General features: G+C 35.7%; 1 protein-coding gene and 1 long non-coding RNA gene across 12 annotated transcripts in view; one reads left to right on the forward strand and one right to left on the reverse strand.

The window, feature by feature from the left end:
• NBEAL1 (neurobeachin like 1) overlaps positions 1–18,950 on the reverse strand; it is a 178,064-nt gene that overhangs the window by 59,099 nt on the left and 100,015 nt on the right. For 10 of the 11 annotated variants that reach the window (XR_013372903.1, XM_077885015.1, XM_077885017.1 and 7 more), the window contains 5 exons: positions 17,139–17,444; positions 16,893–17,042; positions 11,438–11,595; positions 9,392–9,516; positions 3,469–3,595 (listed from right to left, as the gene is read on the reverse strand). Coding sequence is in view for 10 of the 11 variants with exons in the window: in XM_077885015.1 (XP_077741141.1) it covers positions 3,469–3,595; positions 9,392–9,516; positions 11,438–11,595; positions 16,893–17,042; positions 17,139–17,444 (866 nt within the window). In the remaining variant the exon portion in view is untranslated. The remainder of the gene's footprint in view (positions 1–3,468; positions 3,596–9,391; positions 9,517–11,437; positions 11,596–16,892; positions 17,043–17,138; positions 17,445–18,950) is intronic. The other variant, XM_077885018.1, reaches the window with a different exon arrangement.
• LOC144305896 (uncharacterized) overlaps positions 17,971–18,950 on the forward strand; it is a 34,164-nt gene continuing 33,184 nt past the window's right edge. Inside the window, exon 1 of the long non-coding RNA XR_013372910.1 lies at positions 17,971–18,184. This is a non-coding gene — a long non-coding RNA (uncharacterized LOC144305896). The remainder of the gene's footprint in view (positions 18,185–18,950) is intronic.

The following is an 18,950-nucleotide window of genomic DNA, read 5'->3' on the forward strand; positions in this document are numbered from 1 at the left end:
ACAGGTAAATCCAATAGAGACAAAAAGCAGATCAATAGTTTTCAGGGGATGTAGAAAGGAGAAAATTTGGAGTGACTACTAAAAAGTACAAGATTTCCTTTCGGAGTGATGGAAATTGAAGCAGTAATCAAACATCTCCCAACAAACAAGAGTCCAGGGGCAGATGGCTTCCCAGGGGAATTCTATCAAACATTTAAAGAATTAATACCTATTCCTCTGAAGCTGTTTCAGAAAACACGACTGGAAGGAAAACTTCCAAACTGTTTCTGTGAGGCCAGCATTATCTTGATCCCCAAACCAGACAAAGACCTCACCAAAAAGAATTATAGACCAATATCCCTGGTGAACATGGATGCAAAAATTCATGATACTAGCCAACAGAATCCAATAGTACATTAAAAGGATTATTCACAAAAAATAAAATTAAAAAAAAAATAAAAGGATTATTCACCATGACCAAGTGGGATTTATTCCTGGGCTACAACAGTGGTTCAACATTGGCACATCAGCCAATGTGATGCAGCACATTAATAAAAGAAAGGACAAGAACCATAGGTTTCTCTCAATAAATGCAGGAAAAGCATTTGACAAAGTACAGCACCCTTTCTTAAAACTCTTCACAGTGTAGGGATAGAGAAAACAAATCTCAGTATCATAAAAGCCATGTACGAAAAACCTATAGTGAATATCATTCTCAATGGGGAAAAACTCAGCTTTTCCCCTAAGGTCAGGAACATGTCAGGGATGTCCACTCTCACCACTGTTGTTCAACATAGTACTAGAAGTCCTAGCCTCAGCAACCAGACAACAAAAAGAAATAAAAGGCATCTGAATCAGCAAAGTAGTCAAACTTGCACTCTTCGCTGAGGACAAACTCATTCTTCCACTGTATATGGAAAACCCAAAGACTACCTCAAAATTGCTAGAACACCTACAGGACTTCAGCAAAGTAGCAGGATGTAAAATCAACATACAGAAGTCTGCCTCATTTCTATACACTAACAATGAGACAAAAAAAAAAAAAAAAAAAGAGAAATTAAGACGTCAATGCCATTTATACCTGCACCAAAAACCATTGATACCTAGGAATTACCCAACCAAAGCAGCAAAGATCTGTACCGTGAAAATTATAGAACCCTCATGAAAGAAATTTAGGGAAACACAAAGAAATGGAAAAACATTCCATGCTCATGGATTGGAAGAACAAATATTGTTAAAATGTCTATGCTACCCCTTTAAAGCACTCTAGACGTTCAATGCAACAATCCCTACCAAAATGCCATCAGCATTTTTCAGAGCTGGAAAAAACAATTCTAAAATGTGTATGGAACCAGAAAAGACTCCGAATAGCTAAAGGAATGTTGAAAACCAAAGCTGGAGGCATCCCAAGTCTGGACTTCAAGTTCTATTACCAAGATGTAATCATCCAGACAGTATGGTACTGGCACAAAAATAAATACACAGATCAAGGGAACAGAATAGAGAACCCAGAAATGGACCCTCAACTCTATGGTCAACTAGTATCTGATGAAGCAGGAAAGAAAACCCAACGGAAAAAAGAAAGTCTCTTCAACAAATGGTGTTGGGTAAATTGGACAGCCACATGCAGAAGAATGAAACTGGATGATTTTCTTACACCATACACAAAAACAGACTCAAAATAGATGAACGACCTAAATGTGAGACAGGAATCCATCAAAAATCCTATAGGAGAACACAGGCAACAACCTCTTTAACCTCGGCCACACCAACTTCTTGCTGGACACGTCTCTAGAGCCAAGAGAAACAGGCAAAAACGAACTACTGGAACTTCATCAAGATAAAAAGGTTTTGCACAGCCAAGGAAACAGTCGAAAAAAAACAAAGACAACCGACAGAATGGAAGAAGATATTTGCAAATGACACATCAGATAAAGGGCTAGTATCCAAGATCTATCAAGAACTTATCAAACTCAACACCCAAAGAACAAATATTCCAATCAATAAATGGCCAAAAGATATGAACAGACCTTTCTCCAAAGGAGACGTACAAATGGCCAACAGATACATGAAAAAAGTGCTCAATGTCACTCGGTATCGGGAATTCAAATCAAAACCACAATGAGATACCACCTCACCCCAGTCAGAATGGCCAAAATTAACAAGTCAGGAAATGACAGATGTTGGTGAGGATGTGGAGAAAGAGGAACTCTCTTACACTGTTGGTGGGAATGGAAGATGGTGCAGTCCCTCTGGAAGACAGTATGGAGGTTCCTCAAAAAGTTGAAAACAGACCTATTCTATGACGCAGCGATTGTACTACTAGGTATTGACCGCAAAGACACAAATGTAGTGATCTGAAGGGGCACGTGCACCCGGATGTTTATAGCAGCAATGTCCACGATAATCAGACTACGGAAAGAGCCCAGATGTCCACTGACAGATGAATGGATAAAGAAGATGTGGTGTGCGCGCACACACGCACACACAAACACACACACACACAGAGGAATATTATTCAGCCATCAAGAAGAATGTAATTTTGCCATTTGCAAAGATATGGATAGAATAGAGGATGTTATGCAAAGTAAAAGAAGTCAATCAGAGTAAGATAATTATCATATGATCTTACTCACGTGGAATTTAAGAAACAAAACAAAGGATCATAGGGGAAGGGAGGGAAAAATAAAACAAGATGAAATCAGAGAAAGAGACAAACCATAAGAGACTCTTTATTATAGGAAACACTGAGGGTTGCTGGAGGGGAGGGAAAGGAGGATAGAGTAACTGAGTGATGGACTTTAAGGCAGGCACATGATATAATGAGCACTTGGTATTATGTAAGACTGATGAATCACTGAACTCTACTTCTGAAATTAATAATACATTATATATCAATCAATTGAATTTAAAATTTAAAAATATAATAAAAACAGTAAACTGTACTATTGGTCTTAAAACATATGAAAGTCTGTATTTATGACAATAATAACACAAAGGAGAAATAAGGAAATCAATATATTTTCATTTAATACTGATAGATGCCTAATTGCTGATATAGCAGTAATGATAGATCCTGAAAAGACAGCTGACCCTTGAGTAATGCAGCGGTTAGTGGCACTGAACCCAGTGCAGTCAAAAATCCATTAATAAATCTGACTCCCTAAAAATTTATCTCTTAATAGCCTACTGCTGACCAGAAGCCTTACCAATAACATACACAGTCTATTAACACATTTTGTGTTCCTATAAATAAAGTAAGCTAGAGAAAAGAAATGTTTTTAAGAAAACTATTTGGAAGAAAAAATACAGATATTTACAGTATATTACTGGCTGAAAAAATTTATATATAAGTGGATCCATGAAGTTCCAACCTTTATTATTCAAGGGTCAGTGTTCTTAGGATTACAATCAAATATATTCAACAATTTTATAATTTCATTTTTGAGAACAAAATAATTTTTAATTCTTTCAAATGCTTATACATACGTATTTACTCTGGCTGTTACGTCTTCTTCAGGAAGGTCTAATTTATCTTCCTCCATATTGCTAACTTTTACTTGTTTCACTACTTCCAAAAGCAAAGAATCACTGGAAGGCTGTGAGTGTTGGACACCTGTTTAAATAAATACAAATTATCTATTAAACACAGTAAAAGGGGATCCCCGGGTAGCTCGACGGTTCGGCGCCGGCCTTTGGCCCAGGGCGTGATCCTGGAGTCCCGGGATCAAGTTCCGCATCGGGCTCCGGGCATGGAGCCTGCTTCTCCCTCTGCCAGTGTCTCTGCCTCTCTCTCTCTCTCTCTCTCTCTCGAATAAATAAATAAAATATTTAAAAATAAATAAACACAGTAAAAAATAATCTCTATAATTTGTTAATTACATAATAATAATATGTATTTTTTTTTCATAATATCTATTATAAAGTAAAGGAGGAGGGGTGGGGAATTGGGTATAGGGAGTCAAAATGTGTAAACTTCCAGGTGTAAGATAATTAAGTATTAGGGATGTATAGCATGATGACTATAGTTAACAGTGCTATATGGCATTTTTGAAATTTGTTAAAAGCAGATCTTAAAAATTCTCATCATAAGGTAAAAAAAAGTTTGTAATTATATGCTGTGATAGATGTTAAGTGTACATTGCTGTAATCATTTTACAATATGTGTGTAGCTCAAGTCATTATGAGCTACATCTACACAGTATTCTACATCTTACACAGTATTCTATGTCAATTGTATCTCAGTAGAACTGGAAAAAACTAAGGTACTTAAAGTTTTCTAAGACAAAAGAACAGGGTGCCTGGGTGGCTCAGTCAGTTAAGCGTCTAACTCTTGGTTTCAGCTCAGGTGGAGTCATGGGCTTGAGGACTGTGTTGGGTTTCTGTGCTCAGCAGGAAGTCTGCTTGGGATTCTCTTTCTTTCCCTTTCTGTACCTCACCCCCCCCCCCACTCATGTGCACTCTTTCAAGTACATAAATCTTTAAAAAGAAGAAAGCAATTACTAGAGAAAAGTTTTTATATGTGATTCAGAGTAATCTAGGCTGTGATCTTAAAAACCATTACATGTATAATAAAAGGAATGTTTTTAAAAATGTTATCTATTTTTAATAATGATATTATTTATGTTTCAAAATGGGTCAAGTAATCTCTTTAATCTAATTTAATTCTAAAGCACGTCAATATGTCATAGATAGAATTTTCTCACTGTATTAATAGAACTTTTACTTTGTCTTTGTATTAAAATATTAAGAAAGATGACAAGTATCTTTTTTTTTATAATATTGTTTATTTGAGAGAGAGAAGAACAGAGGGAGAGGGACAAGTAGACTCCATGCTGAACATAGAGCCTAACGTGGGGCACAATCCCAAAACTCCAAGATTATGACCTAAGCCAAAATCAAGTTAGATGCTTAATTAAAAAAAATGAACCATCCAGGCACCCCAAGATGATGACAAATTATCTTTAATTGTTAGAGAATACATAACTCAAGAGCTGGGGCACATGAAATTTAATAAATAATTCTGTATACAAAAATATGCAATAAATATAATACATTTTAGAAATAATACATTTTTAAGAGGGCAGGGCTAATGTAATAGGAAGAACAAAGGCCATGTGTGAAGTGGTAAACTTAAATTCTGTTCTGCCATTTATTAACCAGGTGACCCCTCTGAATCTTTGCTTTCTTAACTGTGAAATGGAGATACATCACATTACACTAACTTTATACTTGGCAGCTATCATTATTGTACATTCACCTCTCAATTAACTGAGGGGCGTAAGAATAGTAATAACTGCATAATTTATAGGTAGGACTAGGAAAAATTTATGTATGTAACTATGAATAAGAGTATTTCAGTTGTGGGAAATACAAATAATTCATACTAAATAACAAAACATTATAGGGGTGCCTGGGTGGCTAAGTCAGTTAAGTGTCTGACTCTTGGTTTCTGTTCAGGTCATGATCTTAGGTTTGTGAGATCGAGCCCTGCATCAGGCTCTGTGCTAGGTATGAAGCCTGTTTAAGAGTCTCTCTCTCCCTCTGTCCACCCTACCCCTAATAAAAAAGAAGAAAACAAACAACAAAAAGACCCCTAAATAACAAAGTATTATAAAGATGACAAAATCCTCCTTTAATTTCTCAAAAGGTATCATTGCTCAGACATTAAAAAAAAATCAAACAACCTAATGTACAGTTGCATTTTTCTGTTTAAATCTCCTTTGATCACACCTTTGTTTCTACCCAGGAAGCACTGGTTCACACTATTCCTAGAAGAAATAACTACTTTCACTGAATAGGTTTCTTCATATTCTTCATGGTCTCATTTTTTTTTTTAATTTTATTTATTTATTTATTCATGAGAGACATAGGGGGAAAGAGAGAGAGGCACAGACATAGGCAGAGGGAGAAGCAGGCTCCATGCAAGGAGCCTGATGTGGGACTCGATCCCAGGTCTCCAGGATCGGGCCCTGGGCTAGGGCCCTCGCTAAACCGCCAAGCCACCCGGGTTGCCCGGTCTCATTTATTTCATATGGCAAAATTTATTGTTAAACATTTAATTAAACAAAGATTGCACATTAGAACATGCAATGAAAACTGAAAATAAGGAATCTAGATATTTCTGATACAAACAGAAAACAGACTTTATGTAGACAGATGACATTACGAAAGAGTGTAAGTTCAAAATTTGATGAAAGATTGGTGAGTAAGGGGCACCTGGATGGCTCAGTTATGGTTAAGCATCTGTCTTTGGCTCACGTCACGATCCCAGGGTCCTGGGACTGAGCGATGAGTCAGCCTGTCTGCCTGAGAGAGGAGTCTGTTTCTCCCTCTCCCTCTGCTCCTCTCCCTGCTCGCATGCTGCTCTCTCTCAAATAAATAACTTTTTTTTTTTTTTTAAAGAAAAGAAAGACTGGTGAATAAAATGAGGATGGGAATCATGTCAGGCAAAGAGGCCAGCTGGCAAACTACAGTTAAGTTTGGGAAAAGGTACCACCAAGCTAAGCCATGGCAACAGCAGAAGGATGAGAATAAGATTCAAAAGATATGCAAGGGAGAATTAACAGGACACTGTACCTAAAAAGCTATTATGTATAGGGGATTAGGAAGGATGAAGACAGACTCATGGCTAATATTAATGATATGGAGTAACTAATAGATGAAGAAAATAAAACTAAAACCCAAGATACAAGAGAAGCAGAGTCTAGGGTGAGGAGTAGACAAATGAGAAAGGATAATTTAATTACAAAAATCTTATGTGGAGGCCTCTGTGGAAGAGGTATCCCAAAAGACAGACAAGCAATTGGAAATCTTGGTCTAAAGGTCAAAAGGCAGGTAAGAATTAGAAATACAGGTGAGAAAACACCTTTATACATACATATATATATGTATGTGTGCATATACATATATATGTATATATATATATATAGTGTGTGTGTATATATAGTGTGTATGTATATACATATATATATAGTGGTGAAGTCGTGAGATCACCTCTTCAGAGTAAGCACTGGTAAAAGGCAAGATGGCTAAGTATGGACCTAGGAACATGATTATTTTCAAGGTAACCAAGAAAAGATGAGAAATTGGTAAGAAAATTAGGAGGTTAAGCACCAGCACTAGAAAGAAAGATACACTTACAGAGGAGGATAACTACCAAAATTTAGAGATAATAGAAACAATGTAAGGACTAAAAGTAAGTTGTTGAAAATACTAAGGAAAGAATATCTAATGAAAAAGTACGGACAAAAAAATTTCTCTAAAACCAAAATAAAATATTTTTTTCTCTCTAAAACCAAGTATTTTATGATATATTTAAGAATACACTTTATTTTTGACTATTTAAATTCCATAATTCATAAGCAGTTGTGTTCCAAAAGAGGCTTCACAAATCACCTGTTTGAAATTCACAATGAATTTCCCATCAAAAATGTTACAGATAACGGTTAACTTTGTAGTTTAGCCAACAATGTAAAAACTACTCTGTACATTTGCAATGGGAGGCTTACAAACAGTAGGGTTATATGAAACAAAACAAAATAGAGTATTTTAAAAATAACATGAATTCTGGCAGCTGATAAAAATACTTATAGACAAAAAAATACTTCTAGACAAAAATAAGGAGTTGACTAAAACATTTTAATTCTGAAGTATAGTTCAGGAGATTTTAAAGAGCTTTAGAGTTTTTTGTCACTGGTTTTATAGTATTTCCAATTTCACTTTGAAATGTATGAACTTTGTTTCTTCTTTATTATCTTACTATCACTAACATACTTGGGATATTTTTGGAAACGAGGTAAGGAGAAAAACTGAGAGATGAAAAATAGAAAACATGAATTTTCCTAGACTAAAACTAAGAAGAAGGGACATAAAATTTTATCTGTGTACCTGTATAAAGGGGTGAGGAGAAGAGGAGGAACGGGGATTTCCTGGGGTAGGATTTCTTGCCAAAAATGAAGAAAAAATAGGAGATGCTATTCTTTAAGTATTACTAGATTCAAGTCATTTACCAAAGATACTGGCTGAGTGATAAGCATTATCAAATTCCAATGAGAAAATATAATTGTCTCAAGATACAAGTAGACAGGACAAGCTATATATAAGTATAAGATACTCTCAAAGTTAGAGTTTCTTTCATGTGTGGGGCCATTATTTTGCACTAAGGAAAGTTAGTTACTGTGTCTGATTTATTTTTGAATGTAAGACCATAAATGGCAGGCATCATAGACAGCATTCTTGATTAATACATGGCATCAACTGTATTGGCCAATTATTAAGGCAACTTTTAAAAAGCTGGTACTTGAATTTCATCTAAAATTTAGTCATTAAACACAAGGTGGCTATAATGAAGCAATTTAGTGTACACATGACTGAATAAATCAATATTTTGGGTATTTCACAGACTGTCTTCAAAAAGAGAGATACGGGGCAGCCCGGGTGGCTCAGTGGTTTAGCACCGCCTTCAGCCCAGGGCATGATCCTGGAGACCCTGGATCGAGTCCCGCGTCGGGCTCCCTGCATGTAGCCTGCTTCTCCCTCTGCCTGTGTCTCTGCCTCTCTTTCTCTCTGTGTCTCTCATGAATGAATAAATAAAATCTTTAAAAACCCAAAACAAAACAAAACCAAAAAGAGAGATACCAAGTCAGATGATTAGAAAGGAAGGATTTCCTAAAGAGTTGTATAGACTCTTTAGAACTTTTGCACTTTTTTCTAGAAAAAAGCATTGGCCCATCTAAGATACTAAAGGTCTAAAAAGAACAAGTTTTAGAACAAAGATTTAAAGGATTTCTAAGATTTCTAAATATAGGGATGCATGGGTGGCTCATTGGTTGAGCTTCTGCCTTCTGTTCAGGGCATGATCCTGGGTCTAGGGATTGAGTCCCACATTGGGCTCCCCATGGGGAGCCTGTTTCTCTCTCTGCCTTGTCTCTGCCTCTATCTCTGTGTCTCTCATGAATAAATAAAAATAAAATCTTAAAAAAAAGAATTCTAAATATATCTAAAGTTAGCCTCAGTCTTGGTAAGAAGATGATTAAGGGAAAAGAATCATTGTTTCAATGTACCATCATAATGGATACAAGAGACAACGCATTCATTGCACATAAACTACAATATAATTTTATGATTGCAAATTATGTTTTTCTTTGAAAAATTACAATTAATTGATACAGGAAGTCATCTTAGATTTAGGCCAAGGTAACAGCATTTAACATATACAACCATTTAAATATCAAGTAATTCCGGTACAACAAAGCTTTGTAAATGGTATCTTAACATTTTGAAAAAGAAGTAATTATAAACTGTCACACTTCAATCATGAGTAAGGAATTTTGAAACAATTAATAAAAACAATAACCAACCCATCAAGATCCTATCTTCAACAAATAATTAAATAGGCATTGGAACTCACCTAGATTATCTCTCAAAGCACTAGCGTCTTCATGAGTTTTGAAGTTATGATTTGGCACCAATTTAAGTCTCATGCGGGAATAATTTTCTACATTAGCTAGTTTCCAGTGAATTGGATTTTGTTTCCTATGAATATTAATAAGTAAACAAGTAAAATTACTTAGCTTGAAGTTACAAAGATTGGTTGATTGAAATAGAATCAATCTATTTGATTGTGGAATTTTACATCTGGATAGCACCATTTTATAAAAACTTCACGTTCATTATCTCATTTGACCCAAACAACCCTGAAAGAAAACCAATGTGGATATGCATTACTGCAGTTTATATATGAAGAACCTAAGGCAGACTAAATCATTTGCCTGAGATGCCATGTTGTTTACAAGTAGCATAAATAAGAACTGAATATAAATCTTTACACTTCTAGCTAGTATCTTTTACTCTTTACCTGTTCAGTGGAAATTCTTAAATATACAATGAGTTTATCCTAAATACAATGTTCAAAATAAAATAATTTTACTATAAATAAGGGGAATATAATTACAAATAGATCAAAGATCTAAATATAAGAGCTAAAACTCTTAGAAGAAAAGAGAGGAGTAAATCTTTGTGACCTTGAATTTGGGAGTGGTTTCTTAGATATTCTATCAAAAACATGCAACAGAAGAAAATAAGAGATAATTTGAACTTTGAAATTAAAAAAAAATTTGTATACCAAAGGCTACTATCAAGAAAATGAAAAGACAACCTACATATGTACAAATCATATATCTGATAAAGGTCTATTACTGAGAAAAAGAACTCTTATAACTCAACCACAAAAAGTCAAACAATCCAATTTAAAAATGGGCAAAGAACTTGAATAGACATCTCTTCAAAAAAGATATACAAATGGCCAAATGAAAAAATACTCAATGTCACTGGAAATACAAATCAACATCATAAGATACCACTTCACATCCACTAGGACAGTCATAATTAAAAAATTGGAAAAATTTTACAAATATTGGTAAAGTTGCGGATAAACCAGACCCCGCAAACAATGCTGATGAGAATGTTAAATGATGCAGTTACTGTGGAAATTGTTTGGCAATTCCTAAGTTAGACAGTGGATTATCATATGACCTAGCAATTTTACTTGTCGGTATATACTTAAAAAGAATTAAAAACAAATGTTGAAACACTCGTTCACAAATGCACATAACAGGACTATTTATGACAACCACAAGGAAAAAAACACAAATGTCTATCATCTGATGAGTGAATAGACAAAATGTGGTATTAATCACACAATGGAATATTATTTGGCCATTAATAAAGTAACTACTGATACATGCTACAATATAATGAAAATATTATGCTAAGAGAGAAAGAAGCTAGACACAAAAGGTCACATATTGTATGATTCCATTTATATAAAATATCAAGAATAAGCAAATTTGGAGACAGAAGGACTGGTGGTTGCCAAGGGAAAGGGAATAATACAGAGTAACAGACCAATGGGTCCAGGGTTTCTTTTTGCAGTAATGAAAATGTCCTGAAGCTGGAGAGTGGTAATGACTGTACATTATGAATGTAGTTAATGTCACTAAATTGTATATTTAAAAAAACAATATACATGGTTAAAGTGGTAAAGCTTATATTATGTGCATTTTACCACAATAAAAAGGGTGGGATACATATACATATAAATATGAAATATATTTCAGTAAAATATATGTAACTTGAAGGATCAAGTAAATAATCTGTAAAATACTGAAATACATAACATCACTCACTAACTCTAGCAGTATCATGAAGACAAATTCAAGACTTAAATCCTACATCACAGGGTAAAAGGAAGGGAAATAATAACTGCATGGTGAAAAAACATATATACAAAGCTCTGAACTTCCGAGACCTGTAATTCACAAAAGACAATGAAATTATTTAAAAGCAATTTTTAATTAAGTTGAGTGTTTTAAAAATTGGAGAGGTCACTGGCTCAAAAAATTTTAGGCAGGAGTTTTAAAGAAGAAAGTGTATTTAATAAATAATATCCTACTACCTTTCAGCCCAAGGTCCCCTTTCAGATGTAAGATAGAGCTGTACTGCCTTCCAGCGTCTCAGAGTGATTAACTGTTGACTGCTAAGTTGTTTAAGCGTATTATTATACCTCATGTTCTCTTGGCGTGCTTTTCGATTAAATGGCTCCACAAAAAACTCCTGAAACAGCAATAAATAATAGCACTGAATCATAAATTTAAATAATTTTAAAAATCTGACTCAATAAAATCACGCAATAAAAGAAGTGGTAACTAACCAACAGTTATTTTCTTATTCCATTAGAACAACTTACTTTAATGAAGCATGATTCTAACTATAATCCATTTGTATTTTGTAAAATTTTAAAAATATAATAAATAAACATGTGAAGAACTTCAAAAATGGGGATCCCTGAGTGGCGCAGCAGTTTAGTGCCTGCCTTTGGCCCAGGGCGCGATCCTGGAGACCCAGGATCGAATCCCACGTCGGGCTCCAGGTGCGTGGAGCCTGCTTCTCTCTGCCTGTGTCTCTGCCTCTCTCTCTCTCTCTCTCTCTCTCTCTCTCTGTGACTATCATAAATAAATAAAAATTAAAAAAAAAAAAGAACTTCAAAAATGTAATATACCTCAATAGAGGATTTTTAAACTCAAAGTTATTAACCTCATATAGTCAAATAAAAGTATCTTCCTTTGGTATCCTTTGGTTTTTAAAACAATGGATTGAGACTCATGATTAAAAGTAGAAGGAAGAGTAACCACATCCATACTACTACTGGGAAACTGAAAGACAATGCCAAAAACAAAAGAAATCTACAGGAGCAAATCTCTCACAACGAAAAATTTCATCATGTGGACTGCTCTATGAATAACATCCTAGTTATCAGCAAATGAATTCACATACTTTTCCAGTTTTCAGGATAAAACAGACCCTGCTAATAGAATGGGTTCTCTCAAGAAAGAATGCTAAGCCCTTAAAGTTTTACAGTTTTCAAAAAGACAAGTGGTAAGACTGACTTATCTGACTCACACTGATATTCACCTATCACGAAGGAACCAAATTAACAGTATTAATTTGTTTCAAAAATCGATCTGAATTATGTTGAAAAGAACAGTTAAAGATATGGATTTAGATATGGATTTATTTTTTTTAAAAGACCTTATTTATTTATTCATGAGAGACAGAGAGAAAGGCAGAGACAGGCAGAGGGAGAAGCAGGTTCCCTGTAGGGAGCCTGATTCAGGACTCAATCCCAGGATCCTGAGATCATGACCTGAGCCAAAGGCACTCAACCACTGAGCCACCCAGGTGCCCCTAGATATGGATTCAAAAGACATCTTTCAGAGAAGCAGTACAGCAGACTGTGGTTCATAATATAGTATAACTCTGGGGGTGCCTGAGTGGTTCAGTTGGGTAAGCACCTGCCTTCAGCTCTGGTCATGATCTTAGGATCCTTCGATCGCCCTGCATTGGACTCAGCGGGGAGTCTGTGTCTCCCTTTCCCTCTGTTCCTCCCCACAGCTTGCAGGCACATCTCTCTCTCTCTCTCTCATATAAATAAATGAAAGTCTTAAAACAACAACAGCAACAACAAAACAACTCTGGAGTTAGGCCTGGGTACAAATCTTAACTACTTAATTCTGTGAAGCTTAGTATCCTCATCTCTAAGATGAGGTTGACAATAATTGTCATCGAAAAAGATTAAGACTTAAAGTGCTTAATACAGTGCCAGAAAAGTAGTAAGCTCTTAGTAAAACGGAGCAGTTGTTACTATAATTGTTATTATAATTATTACTAGACCTTTGGGAAATCAATGATTTGGAATTAACAAATATTTAACACAAATCATTGCTAAGAAAACTGAAGAAGTCACGACAGTTCCATAATAATAAAACATCAATTTTAGAGTTGATGAGTTCAAGCAATAAGAATATTTTAAGGTTAGGTTTCCCTAGAAAAGCTAAGGGTGAAATTACAGAGAAAGTGTTGACTGGAACAGAAACAGAACTTCTATGAGGGCAATATAACAGTATTTATCATAAGTGTTGCATCCAGTAATTCCACTTATTCTAGGAAAGCCATCCGGGATAAGCATAAAAATATGACCATAAAGATGATCAATACTACATATAATAAAGAAAACAAAGCTAAATTAGATCTAAAACTTGGACATAAATTTAAATATGTCCTAATGCATAATATAATGGACTACTTAATGCAGTCATATAATGGCATGAAAAGATGTTCACAATACTTTTTAAGAAAAAGTATAGCAAACAAAAACTGTGCCATTTTGGTTTAACCAAATATATACATAAAAGCCAGGAAAGATATATACCAAAATGTTAATAGTAGTGGATTACTTTTTATACTATTTTATGTAATAAATATATTTTTATTTGGTCATCCTTGTTTCAACATGTTTATTTTTAGATCCTGTATGTATTTTGTTAGATTGATATCTAAGTATTTTATTCTTTTTTGAGTTATTATAAATAGTTCTTTTTCAAAATTTCACATTCCAACTGTTCACTGTTAGTATATAGAAATATGATTAAATTTTGTGTACTGATCTTGTGTCCTGCAGTATTGCTAAGCTCATTAATCACAGGAGATTTTTGGTAGATTCATTAGGATTATTTACATAATCATTATTATCTGCAAATACTTTTATTACTTCTTTCCCAAGGTAAATGACTTTTATTTCTTTTTCTATCCTTTTTTTTTTTTTTTTTTTTTAAGATTTATTTGAGAGAAAGCAGGGGGAGAGGAAGGGCCAGAAGGAGAGGGAGAGAGAAAATCTCAAGCAGTCTCTGTGCTGAGCCCAAAGTGTGGCTCAATCCCATGACCCTGAGATCATGCCCTGAGCAGAAACCAAGAGTTGGATGGTCAACCCACTGAGCAACCCAGCTCCCCCTCTTTCTACTCTTAATGCATTTGCTAGGACTTACAGAGCAACAGTGACTAGAAGGGTGTTGAGAGTGGACATTCTCACCTAGTTCTCCTCTACTAAGAAAAAGTGCTCAGTTTTCTATCTTTTTTCCTCTAAAGATTATTTATTTATTTATTTATTTATTTATTTATTTGAGAGACAGGGAGAGAGAGAGAGAGAGAGAGAGAGAGCACATGCATCCACTGAAGCGAGAGGCAGGAGGAACAGAGAGAGAGAATCTCAAGCTGACTCCATGCTGAGCCTGATGTGAGGCTTGATCTCACAACCCTGAAATCACAATCTGAGTGGAAAGAAGGGTCAGATGCTTAACCGACTATGCCACCCAGGCATCCTCAGTTTTCCATCTTTAAATATAAAACTGGTTGTAGGATTTTTGTAGAGATTCTATTTCTATTTCTAGTGTGTTGAGATCTTTGATCATAAGATAGATGTTGAATTTTGTCAAATGCTTTCTCAACATCTACAGATGTGATTATATAGCTTCTTTTTAATGAATATGAATTTGGTCCATTATCATTATACTAATTATCAAATGTTGAAGCAGTCTTGCATCCCCAGTATAAACTACTGGTATAATGTATTATTTTTTTATTTATTGCTAGATCTGGTTTGTATCTATGTTCCTATGAGATATTGGTTTGTTTTCTTAGACCATTTTTGTGACTTTTAACCAGTTTAACTAATATACAGTATTATAGGAGTTTCAGGTATATTCTTGTACTATTTTTGTATGGTTTCAAAGAGGATAACATTGCCTTCATATAGTAAGTTGGGAAGTGATTCTACTTTTCTGTTTTCTGAAGAGACTGTGAGGAATTGGGTGCTATTTCTTCATTGTATGTTCACCAGAACTTACTACTGAAACCACCTGGGCCTGAAGTTTTCCCTTTTGGAAGATATTTACTTATTTGTTTTAAAGATTTTATTTATTTACTTGAGAGAGAGAGAGAGAGAGCATAACAGGAGCAGAGGGAGAGGAAGAAACAGGTTCCCTGCTGAGCAGGGAGCCCAACTTGGGGACTGGACCCCAGGGCCCTGAGATCATGATCTGAGCCGAAGGCAGATGCTTAACTGACTGAGTGAGTTCTGGGGACTGAGGTGCCCCAGAAGTTTGTTTTTTTCTTTTTTTTTTTTTTTTTTTTAAGATTTTATCCATTTATTCATGAAAGACAGAGAGAGAAAAAGAGAGAGAGACAGAGACAGAGAGAGAGAGGCAGAGACACAGGCAGAGAGAGAAGCAGGCTCCATGCAGGGAGCCCAACGCGGTACTCGACCCCAGGTCTCCAGGATCAAGCCCTGGGCTAAAGTCGGTGCTAAACCGCTGAGCCACCTGGGCTGCCCCTCAGAAGGTTTTTAAACTATAAGTTCAATTTCTTTAATAGGTAAGGCTATCTAGGCTACCAATTTATTATTGAATTTGTTTTGGAAATTTATATTTGTCAGGAAATTGATCCATTAAGTTATCTTATTTATGTGCATAGATTGGTTTGTGGCAGTCTCTTATTATCATGTTGATGTCTGTGGAGTCACTGGGGATATCTCCTGTCATTCCTGGTAATAAAATTTTTCACTTTCTTTTTTTGCTTTTTCAATCTGGCTACAAGTTTATCAATTTTATTGACATTTTCAAAAGTATTTATTTATTTTAGTATTAATTTTAGAAAGAGAGCATGAGAGTGAGTGGGGGGAAAGGGGAGATTGAGAGGGAGGGTCTCAAGTAGACTCCACACCGAGCATGGAACCTAATGCAGGGCTCAACTTTACAAACCTGAGAGCACAATCTGACCTGAAACCAAGTGTCAGATGCTAAACCAAGTGCACCACCCAGGCACCTCAATTATATTGACATTTTAAAGAACTAGATTTTAGTTTTATTAATTTTCTCTATTGTTTTTCCTGCTTCCAATTTCATTGATTTCTGATCTTATTTTTATTAGTTTCTTATTTAGAAACCCGTTTAGATTAATTTTCTTTCTCTAAGGCAGAAATTTAAATTATTAATTTTAAGTCTTTCTTCTTTTCTAAAGCAAGTATTTAGTACTATATTCTCTAAGTGGGGCGCCTAGGTGGCTCAGTCAGTTAAGCGCCTCCTTTCTGCTCAGGTCATGATTCCGGAGTCCTGGGATTGAACCCTGCCTGGTCGGGCTTCCTGCTCAACGGGAAGCCTACCTCTCCCTCTCCTGCTCTCCCTGTGTGTGGTCCCTCTCTCTCTCTCTGTCAAATAAGTAGATAAAATCAATCAATCAATCAATGTTCATTCTCTAAGCACTGATATATATCCAGCCTCCTTAGAGATATGTACTATCAGTTTAACAGACTTTTTACACACCCACTATACACAGAACATTTTGACACTGACTTTTAAACTGTTACTGATCAGTCTTTTTCTTTTAATTCTGAAATAGTTTTTAAACGTAGGAAATACCATTTGTTTTCAAAGTTCAGACTTGTTATTACTCTCACTTGAATATTAAATGCTTGAAATCAACATAAAAAACTGATAATAAAAACAATGTGTATTTTTTACCTGAAACTTAAGCTTGCTTTCTCCTCCTTCCCGGTCTCGTTTATGCATATTCACCATTAAGGCTTCATAACAATTCTTCCAATAAAGTGCCATGCTCTCATGATTATTATAAAATGTATGGGTTTCATACTGCTTCATGTAAGGCACAATCTTGTAAAAATATATATATATATACAGAAAATTTTAAACACACTTTTATAAAAATGACAACTTTGAAAATTTTCACTCAAAATAGACAAAACTTACATATTTTTCGATGTAAACTTGCCATTCATTTGAACTGCAATATTCTTGAAAATCTTCAAAAAATGAAGAACTACCATTGGTAAAAGGTAAAGAAGGCAGGTGCAAGTTCATGAAGAGAAGCTCATAAATTTTGGAAACCAGGGTACGGACCAGGGGAATCAGAAATGAGTAGATTTCAGTCTGTTCCTTGATTGACTGACTTAGAACATGTTCCAGCTTCCCTAAAATGTAACATGCTTCATTCTGATTTTCAATCACTTTGGTCTGAAGAAGGGTGTTTAGTTTAGCTGATGCCATTGCACAAACCTGAGGAAAACAGTATAGGTGAGAAAAAAACAGAATAAAGCAGACAGCAAAAGTTGTTTGGCTCTTCTGAAGTCTTTTTTTTTTCTAATCAATTATAAAAGCAGAATACATAGAAAAGGTGTGGTGGATAATCACCCCACCATCCGGGACACCTGGGTGGCTCCGCGGTTGAGCATGTGTCTTTCCTCAGGGTGTGATACTGGAGTCCCGGGATTGAGTCCCACATTCGGCTTCCTACATGGAGCCTGCTTCTCCCTTTGCCTGTGTCTCTCCCTCTCTCTCTCGGTCTCTCCTGAATAAATGAAATCTTAAAAAAAAGAAATCACCTCAACATCCATTCCACTCCTCCTTATAGTCTGCAAGGATAGGGGAATTATTCCATCTCTAGTTCCAAAAATAGGTCCTAAAAGATATAAGCCCAACAGAATACCCAACCACTTTGCACAGTGAGTGGTTCAGGTAACTAATCTTTCAGTAAACTTATGTCACTGCTTTCATCACAGGGATTCATTTGGGGATGGGTTTTACTAGTCAAGTTCAGAACTTTTACTAGTAACTGTCAAGAACTCTGAAGATTCTCAGATTTTGCCTTGCCTCCAGCTAACAAGTTAGCCTGCCACTTTTTTCATAGATGCTGGTGGAAGACATGAAACTCCTGGCTCAAAGACAAAGATCTATAGCAGTCACAACAGCCAGAATATCAGTCTTTGCCCTGGTTCCCTGAACTGCAAGATGAACAGGTAAGAGATGAACAGGGTAGATGATGCTTGCACATGCAGTGGCTGCAGTATAGGGGAGGAACCCTAAGCATAAGGAACCCCTATCTTCTATATCAGGCAGTAAACTGAATTTTGCCTTGGAGGGAGACACTATTATACTGGATAGTAAACAAACCTGCCTTTTGCTCTGGAGGGAGACATAATCTCTGTCTTCCAAAGTTGTTCACTATGCCTGCATCCTCAAATTGTAGTTCAAAACAAAGACATTTAGTGTCTCCACTTATAAAATATGCAGAAACACATGAGATCCATGAAGAACTGTCTACCAACAGTGACAGTAGGAAGAAGTACTCTTTTTCCTTTTTTTTTTTTTAATTTTTATTTTTTTATTTATTTATGATAGTCACGGGGGGGGGGGAGGCAGAGACATAGGCAGAGGGAGAAGCAGGCTCCATGCACCGGGAGCCCGATGTAGGATTCGATCCCAGGTCTTCAGGATCGCGCCCTGGCCAAAGGCAGGCGCCAAACTGCTGCGCCACCCAGGGATCCCTCCTTCTTTTTTTTAAAGATTGTATTTATTTGAGAGAGAAAATATGAGTCTTATTACCTTCAAAATGACGAAAAATGAGAGAAAAGAGTAAAGTATCAGAACCTGACATCATTTCAAAATTGTATTTGTGTCAAACACTGATCTGAGCTGTATGCACAGATCTTTGCAGACCAAGGCAATAAAAAACCTTAGGCAGTCTTTATACACAAGCCCTAAAAGAGACAAACAGCACTGTTT

This window comes from Canis aureus, chromosome 36 (genome assembly GCF_053574225.1).
Source record: "Canis aureus isolate CA01 chromosome 36, VMU_Caureus_v.1.0, whole genome shotgun sequence".
Taxonomy (NCBI): Eukaryota; Metazoa; Chordata; class Mammalia; order Carnivora; family Canidae; genus Canis; species Canis aureus.